This window comes from Argiope bruennichi, chromosome X2, assembly GCF_947563725.1.
Source record: "Argiope bruennichi chromosome X2, qqArgBrue1.1, whole genome shotgun sequence".
NCBI lineage: Eukaryota > Metazoa > Arthropoda > Arachnida > Araneae > Araneidae > Argiope > Argiope bruennichi.
Genome location: NC_079163.1, coordinates 128,617,353 through 128,626,827, shown reverse-complemented (window position 1 = coordinate 128,626,827; position 9,475 = coordinate 128,617,353). Strand labels below are relative to the sequence as shown.

Sequence of the window (9,475 nt, the reverse complement as noted above, 5' to 3'; positions counted from 1 at the left end):
GAAACTTTAGCTTAACTTTAGAAAACTGATGTAATCAAAGGTCTACTCAAAATTATATGAAGAGGTGTATGATACTTCGTAAAAGTCGAACTCTTAGAAAAAAAATCCGTTGCCATAATAAAGTGGCGTTAGACAAAGGTTAACCAGTCAGTAGATAAGACGAATTGCTAAACGTAAGGTCGCAAGTTTGAATCCCAAGATAAGTTTAAAGTAGAGTAGGATAAAATAAACGAGAGTAGCAGCAGTTATCGTATGAGAATATGGAATTTAGGTTGTGAGAAAGTCAAGGCTTTAATTTTCTCCCCAATACTTTAATATGTAGCTAGGTTTAATTTTAAATACTGGGAACTATGTTGCAAAATATTAGGAACTATATTGTAAAATATAGGCTTAATATTGTTGGTACTTTATACTGAATATTATAGCAAAAGCCTTATAATTTACACTGTTTAGGATAGTAATACTATATTAGTTTTCAAATTTTAATAGGTTAGCTAGTAGGACTACAGACATTTACAACTTATATTCTATAGTCGAAATGACTGTTTGAGTCTGAGTTTCTCCCATGATTTGAGAAACACGTTATCTTATTTAAACGAAAACCAAACAAAATATAATATAGCAATACATACATTAAAAAAAAAAAGGAATCATTAAATCAAAAAAGCGTCACCTGAAGTAATAAATAGTTATATAGCATTAATTGAGATATTGCGCATCTGTTCTAAGCAACGGTAAATTTCGGAGGTATGCGACAAATATCTATACGATCTTTTTTCAGTTCGTTTGGCGAAAGTATCGAGTCAGAATATAGCACATCCCATACTGTTGACATTCTTGTGAAAATGTTTCTGTTGGTAAACACGTGAATTATCAGCTGTGAATTCACCCGATAAGCAAGTATAAAGGAATTTGTTTCAAAGTGTTCAATTTTTATGAATTTACTAAAAAATATAGTATAATCACCAAACTTTTTTAAAAGCGATAAATTGCCAAATATAGTAATGTAATTGCATTCGTTAGTAAATAATTGGAAAATTTTGTACTGTTTTAAGAGATTGGCGGGGAATCTTTTCTATGTTCGTTAGTTTTACCAATTAAACGTTGAAATAGTGACGTATTTATTTATTTGTATTTACTGCAGAATCGAAGAAAATTTTTTAAATATGTATTCCATTCACATTCAACTCAAAAATATCTCTGTGTAACTCTAAAGCGTGAACAATTCAAAGTAAATTACTAATTTAGTTGTCCGATGGACTTTTAATAGTTTTTACAAATTATACTAATTTATATTGGTAGATATATTTTTTCCATAAAATGCATTAAACAAATTTTATTTCATAATGTAGCAATTTAAGACTTGCATATCCAGACAATTTTCTTCACATATTAGATTTTATTTTTTTATTTGAATTTTGCTCCACTCAAGTGTGATTCTTCTTCCTAACATTCAATTGACTTTTGTAGTATCTTTAGTAACCAAGGGAAGAAATAGTTAACAAAAATAAAAACTAGCAAAATTTTGAGCCAAAAGTGTAAATATTGGATATTGGTTTTTAAATTTCTCTTATTTACAGATGCTTTGCATTTAACGACTGCTTGCATCGATACAAACTTAATGTTTATTTAAAAAGTATATACTAGATAATCTAAGATTTTTTTTAAATATTTATTCCATTCCAAATTGAAGGAATATCTTTATAATATTAAATTGTAAGCAGTTTAAAATAAAATTATTTATTTAGCTGTTTCATGGGTTTTATTCATTTTTATTGGGGCATTAGCAAAAATAAAATGCATTACACAAATTTTGTTTCATAGTATGGAAATTATCATACTTCCATATCCTGAAAATTTTCTTCACATGTTAGATATCAGGTTTATTTACTTATTTCCAAATTCTGCTAGCATCAAGTGTACTTTCCTTTCTTTCTCTAAAAAGTTTCGAAAATGTGATTATTCTTCCTGACATTCAGCTGACTTTTATAGTATCTTTAGTGACCGACGGAAAAAATAATTAACAAAAATAAAAAAGGGGACCAAAAGGATAAAACCAAAAGAATAAATAATGGGTACTCTGTTTTTGAAGTTATCTTATTTACTGATATTTTATACTTACAGACTGCTTGAATCGATATGAACTTGACTCTTATTAAAGAAAATTGATTTTATCCAAGTGTGTCATTTAGTTATATCTATGCACAGTTTTTTAGTACATGCAATTTTCTGAATTAATGCCATCAATGACGTTTGTTACGTAACTACATATTTAGAAAAATTTTAATAATATTTGTTTATTGGGGCAATTTGCACTATGTATTGTCTTTGTAACCATTGATATAACTGTGCTTTTTCACCTTTATTTTATTTTAATTTTTTTATATTTTTTTTAATTTAATATCGCTATAAGAATGCCATGAAAAGCAAAGAGAGCCAAAATGCTAAAAATCTGGGGAAATAATAAATTTTGAATTTAAAATAAAAATTTTATTTAAAACTATAAAATTAATGTGATAAGTTTCTGCACAGTGTCAGCTTCTTTATCCATTCTATCAATAATAATTTGATAGTTTTTAGATGAATCTGATTACATAATATCAGTTATTATTTGGTGCATTTACATATCTATCATACTCAACTACATGTAGTAATAATTTTTGTGAAATTTCTACTTTTTTATCCTAATATTATTGTTATTAATAAATATTGCTAAGATTACATTTTCAGTTAAAATTTGATCACAGTGTTTTTGAAATAATATCAGAAAATGATCTGATTTACATACTGAGTTATAAAAGTAGTCATTAAATGGCAAATACTTATACCCAAATAAACTTTATTTATATTTAAACAAAAATTTTATTATTTGTTTTTATTTTATTTTTATTGTTATCTATTCTAAATATAACAAAGAAATGTTTTTACAGCTTGTTGTTATCTAACTCAGTAAATTTTTCTGTCGGTAATAAATTATTTCTAAGAACTTTCATTATTGATTAGTTGCTCAAATGGCTAGAGAAGCATATGATGAAATGTGGGATTTAGATTGGACTGAAATTCCTGAATTCCCATACATAATGAAATACCAATTTGATGAAGAGGGATATGTACTGATGATCTCTGATTTAGTTGCAATTTATGGAGAAAAATTAAATGAAAAAGCTATCCAGGAAAGATTTCAAGTAATTATTTTATGAATCATTACTGTGCTGTCAACATTTTGTTTTATTTCTCAAACAATGTTAGTTCATATTTCAAGTAATTTCTGTATAGTGATGTATATAATGCTGCTGTTTGATGTAAGATAAAACAATGAATATATGGTTACTCTTTAAATGTTTCTTTTGTGAATTCCCAGTAAAATTGATTTTAATTCATTCATACTCAAAAATTAATGTGTCTATTTTTATTTTTGTAAAAACATTGTTTCATTTAAAACTCTTAGTATTGTGATTCATTGATTACAGCTATTTATTACTGAAAAAGTTACATATTTTTATTAGTCCAAGAATTTGGATTAATTTCTCAAAGAAGTTGCTATAATTTCTGTCTAAATGAATGGTGAACCTTGCTTCATTAAATAGAGAAACTTTGTGTAAGTGAAATCTAATACGGCATTTTATGGTTTGTGATAATATATTATCAGGAAAAATTGAAGTTTTGAAAAGAATTAATAAGTTTTAAGATTCATATAAAAGAAACAACAATAAAAGATCACATAATGATTCTGATAAACTTGGAAGCGTCAGCAAAAGCATGGAATTTATGCATTTTTATACGTACATGATAGTTGATTGGTATGATGTATTGTAGTCAAATTATTAGCACATGGAACAAGATAATTATTTTTTTTACCCATTTTGCTTTAAAAAGGGGGGAAAACAAAGCCATTTTAATAATTTTGTCTTTGTTTCCACCCCAAGGCAACTGTTTGCCCATTACTAAACTTTTATTGGCATCTATGAAACAAGTAAATTTCAGTACATTTCTGAAGTGAGCATATGAAATCACATACTATTCTGTCTTTGTACTTTTTCTGCAGTGGTGTAGCATGGTTTCTAGTTACCCAGATCATACTCAAAATTTGCCATCTCCTAATTTAGGTATTTTATTCCAAGAAGCTCCCAATTTTACACAACTTCCAAAGAATTTTTTTGGCAAGAGTAGGGTTGTTATTGTGGATTATACAGAGTACAAATAAAGAAGCCATGTATGCATATTTTATAATATAATAAAAAAGATTTCTTACAAAAGTTCTGACATGTTTGCCATTGATATACAATATTTATGTTATATGTAGAAAAGCTAAGTTATTATTTTATAAAATCAAGAACACATAACAAATAACAATGAACATAATATAAAACACAAACTTTTATTAAAATACATAATTATTAAAAATACATAATTTTTAATATCTTTTTAATTATTTCAACTTTTAATTTGATGGATTATTAGCAACAAATGTTAATATGGAGTTAAATCTGACTATTTGCAAAATTTTAATATTTATTTTTTCAGAAAAACCTGAAAAAAATGTGAAAATTACAAAAATATTGACTTAAACATTTTTTAAAAAATAACTAGAATTCTCAAACTTAAATCCATACTAATTCTTAGTCCAATTTATGTGAAAGTATCTATAAAAAAATTTCAAGGCTCTACTTGAACAGGGAGAAAGCCTTAAAGGAAGAAAGCATTTGCATCACTAACAATGCATTCTAACACAATGCATTTCTATGAAATAATAATAATAACACAAATTAAAATTAATATTTTATTATAATATTAATAATAAAATTAATATTAAAATTAATTTATATATCCATCATTATATATAAAACTTTTTAATTTCTAATCTGTTTTAATTGACATAATTAGATTTTTTTGTGTGTGTGTTGTGCGACTTCATACTTCATTGATTTTATTTTCAATATCTACAATCATATAATTTGATACAATTGGGATATCTTCAGTTTTATTCGCAATATCTTTATCTAAAACACTTTTATTTTGAAGTCTCACATTAATGTCTGCAGATGGCTGGTTTTCAGAATTGTTTTCACTACTCTACCATCTCTTGAAAACATTGTGCCTTCTTAACTCAAGAACATTTCGATTGTGATATTTTCTCAAACAAAAGAATGAATAAGATACAACAAAACATTAACTTGCAAAGTTTCTAATTTTAAAAAAATGTTTAAGAACTGATATTAGCCTTGAAAGGCTATAGATATTAGTTAGATAGTAATGAAAACTAAAAAAGAATGCAAAACATAAACAATTTGGATTGTGAATGATAACTATTTCATTTAAGAAAGGGATTTGCTCAAGAATAATTTATTAACTTTAAGAAAAGAAAATTGCTTCAAAATACAAATGAAACTGTGTGCCCTCGATATGAGACTGCTACAATCAGAAAACTTCAAATTTCTTTAAAATATATAAATATGAAATCTAAAATTTGAAATCAAACTTCCCAACCATATGGGCTGTAGAAAAATACAATAACATTTCTTTTTTGATACTTTTGTCACTTTTAGGGTCCATTATCCATTTATGTCTTTTATGTGAATCCCGAATATTTGAGTATCGATAAAATGAATAAAGCTGAGGTTATTTTCATATAACAGACAAAGATTCTGGTTGATTTGTGAATACAATTAGGAATCTATTTCCTATGGGAAATACTTTTTAATCAATTGAAAAATAACGATAGTAGCCCTAAATAATTCTCCTTGGACAAAAAAAATAAATGAATAAATTCTCTTTTTTTATATCTGCTTTAAATAAAGATAGAATCATTTGTTCCTTTTCCTTTTATCTTCCAAGTAACACTTTAAGCTACTTCAAAATATCCAACTACCTTTCCATGATAAAAGTCATTTGAGTAATGTTTTTTAAAACTTTCTGTGACTAGTAATTACTGCAGATAGCATTTCGTTATCATAGCATTTTATATTTTTATTTTATAATATCATTGCTTTCAAATTTATTTATTTTTTATTACAACACAAATTTATTATTTTATTTATTACATCAAGTCTTGAATTCTTTCTTAAAAACTGCATAAATTTTGTCATCTGCTTACCAAAATGCTAAAATATGCATTTCAGCAATCTCTTTATTATTTCTTTCCTACCCCCTTGGGTAGGTCATTAGAGTAGTTCTACAAAACTGAAGTCTTAGAGGCTGAGGAATGGTAAAATGTATATTTGCTTCGTTATTTATTTTAAGTCAGCATTATTTTGTTCTATTTGTGGAATCTAATAATCCTAATTGAGTAGAATTTTTTCTTCCTTTGAAACAAGACTTGATAGCAAATATATTATTTTATATAAAAGCAAGGCATAGCTTACTTACAATGAAAATAGAAACTTTTAGCTATGCCAATATTCAAACAAAGATATCCCTACATCTTGAAAACATTTGACTCTCTCATTTAATTTTGATATTTTTTTAAATATGTCTTTTGAAGTGAACAATTTGTTTAACTTTAGCCTTTCTGTATTTTTTCATAATATTTCGTGAAATGGCTTTATGTTATATTGCTTTTTCTTTCCAACACTCTTCCTTAATCTCTTCCTATCTTAAAAATGTGGGACTTCAGTTGCTAGTTACTTATTGAATACTAATTGCATGAAGGCATTAAAAATTTTGCATATATATTAATTGCTACTATAATTAGAGTAGAACTGGTCTAATTAACATTATTTCATTTATGATTTTATTTTTAAAAAAGTTTCAAAAGACGGAATTTTCTAAAATGATTAAGGCTTTCTTGATTTTAATTTTATATGTTGCCTCAGTTAATCTTTATTGTGAATTAAAAATTGATGTTTATTGTTTTTGTTTTTTCCAGATTCTAAATCCATATGCTGAAATGCTTCCTAAAGTCATTTTAAAACATGTAAAACAATCAATAAAAAACATACTGGCAGGTGAACAAGAACATGAAAAAAATAAACTTAAAATAACTCTTGATTCCAACAAGCTTATTATTCAGCATGAATTTGATATTAGTGGTGTGCGTTTTGTGTTCAACTTTGAACCACAGATATTATCTGAAAATCAGGTATGTTAAATAATTTTGTGTTCTTAATTATTTCAAAATATTATTCTATTGTTATTTTCACTGTTATATAAAAAAGAAATATTTTTAAATAATTTTTATTTTAATGCAATATTGAAGCCCAAAAGTTTTTAATGTAATATTTAATCCAGAATTTTTTTATGTTTATAGTTTAAAGCACATATTCTTAGGCCTACTTTGCTTAGAGCTTTAATTCTTTATGAAGAAAAGGCAGATTTGCAAAGGAAAGTTGAAGAATTAGAAGGAAAACAGAGTTCATCTTCAAATAGTATGTTGTAATTTTACTATAAATTTTCAATGCTTTTAATTAGACTTAACTAATAGAGTCTATATTTAAAGAATCAAATCTTGAATGATGAAAGTATTCTACTCTTGTGCTTCTATAAGCTGCTATCTTAATTCTTAGCTCATCTCTTTTTATGTTGATGTGTGTTTATGATTAGAGTGCTTATTAATTTCATTTTTTTCGCAGCTGAATGTTTATCAAGATCTAAAAGTGGATCTTTTATTGTTAAGGAATCCAAATTCTAATTTCAGTTTTCATTTAGACACGTGCAAAAAAAATGTTTTCTGCTTGAATTTTGGGTAATACAAATTCACAATTTCTTGGCTTGAATTATATGAAATTGTGGGGAGGGGGGACGAAATTTGTATAAGAAAGTGTAAATATTGCTACGGAACTTCCTCCACTTAGTCCGTAAAGACAACGGGTTCGCTTGTAGTGGGTGTATGGTGTAACGATCAACAGGTCTCAGCAACAAACAACGATTTTTATTAAATTGACGCAAATACACAACCGAGATGTACGCAAACAACACACTTAGTACAAACAGCAGTCCACAAGTAGTAACCGGTAGCTAATAATAAACACAGCACCCAAAGCGGCCAGACAGAATTCAGCAGGAGGAGGGAATCTATGTAGCTACTTTTTACGGTTTCTCCAAACGTCTGCAATTCTCCACTGTCTCCTCGCTTTAGCTGTATCCATTACTGCCGGCTCACTACTTCTTATACTACTCGATGCTGCTTCGATTATAAATTCCAGGATTAAGCACACAGCTCAATTCATCAATCGCTTGAGCTCCACTCAACATCTGCGCTTTGCTGGACTGATTCTACTAATTCGCCATTGACTCTCTATGCGACTCTAAACCTCTCAACAACTGTCTTCGGCTTAGACTTCCTGCCTTTTATAATGTCTGGAGCAGGGCAGAGAAGGTTCTTGAACAAACCTATGGCTTCTATGGATAATATGGAAGATTCCAGTATTATCTATTTTGTCTCTAAGCACTTGGATCACTGATTCGGTATTCGATTACCATCCAACAGAGCTGATCGTAAAGGGGTCTTTCCAGTGATTGAACTAACCGTGTTGGAAAGCAACATTACAGATTTGTAACATTATCAATGATAAAGTCAAGTTTCAAATCAAATTATTGTTGATAAATTGACCTGTCAGAAAATTCTTTGATTTAATCTATTGTAATCTCAATACTTTTATGTTTAGGAAATTATGAAGCTTCTAGCAATTTACAAGTGATTAACCCTTTGACGCACAATGGCTTCGTTTGAGTCCATCTAGCCTTTCATTTTTTCTCAGCCATGTATGTCTGTAAGATTTGCCACAGTAGCTTCAAATGAAGCCACCCCCTAATTTAAATGTTAAGTACGAAAAAAATTCATTGTAATTTTAATTTATTTATCTTGTATTTGATTTAATATAATCAATTTCCATCTGATATTCAGTAATTTTATGTTCTGTACCTCAAAGGGTAGGACATGTTTTAACAGTCACAATTTAAGCATGCATTTTTTAATTATATGAATGTAATTATAAATTATTTCAAAAAGTTTTATTAATTCTTCTGAGTTACTTTGTTTTCCAAAAAAAAAAGTGGTTTTCTTGATTCCAACAATAAATGAATAACAAATAAAAAAAATTGTCTTTTTTATTCTTAAAAATTTTACATTGAAATTTTTCTGAAAAAATTATTGTTTTCAAAGTATTTTCTTAGAATCATTGAATTTATACTTGATTAAAATAATAATTAATAAAAATACTGTTGTCCAAAGAAAATTAATTATTCATTATTTATGCAAAGGGTATTCATTTATTTACTTGTTGTTTTTGTTTATAATTCTAAAAAGATGCTAGGCTTCAAATATGTTTTTTTACTTTACTATGAAAATGAGTTTTTTGTCGATTATGAAAATATCATGGTTAATATTTCTTTATGTAATTTCTACTGCTATATAAATGTAAAGTTTTTTTTTTCTTTCCATGTATGCGCTCAGGTCACATGTCAAATATGAATTACATTCTTTAATTTTATGTAATCTTAAATTATTATTTATTCATAAAGAATATTTTAATTATTA

The 9,475-nt window shown here is 27.0% G+C and overlaps 1 protein-coding gene across 8 annotated transcripts in view; it reads left to right on the top strand.

The window, feature by feature from the left end:
• The first annotated feature begins 761 nt into the window (after positions 1–761).
• Positions 762–9,475, top strand: part of LOC129960831 (uncharacterized) — a 28,522-nt gene continuing 19,808 nt past the window's right edge. For 5 of the 8 annotated variants that reach the window (XM_056074498.1, XM_056074496.1, XM_056074497.1 and 2 more), the window contains exons 1-4: positions 762–900; positions 3,004–3,185; positions 6,866–7,078; positions 7,247–7,364. In XM_056074498.1, coding sequence (XP_055930473.1) covers positions 3,012–3,185; positions 6,866–7,078; positions 7,247–7,364 — 505 coding nt within the window. In that variant the 5' untranslated portion in view covers positions 762–900; positions 3,004–3,011. Of the gene's footprint in view, positions 901–1,046; positions 1,232–3,003; positions 3,186–6,865; positions 7,079–7,246; positions 7,365–9,475 lie in introns of those variants that run through there. The other 3 variants (XM_056074494.1, XM_056074495.1, XM_056074500.1) reach the window with 3 other exon arrangements.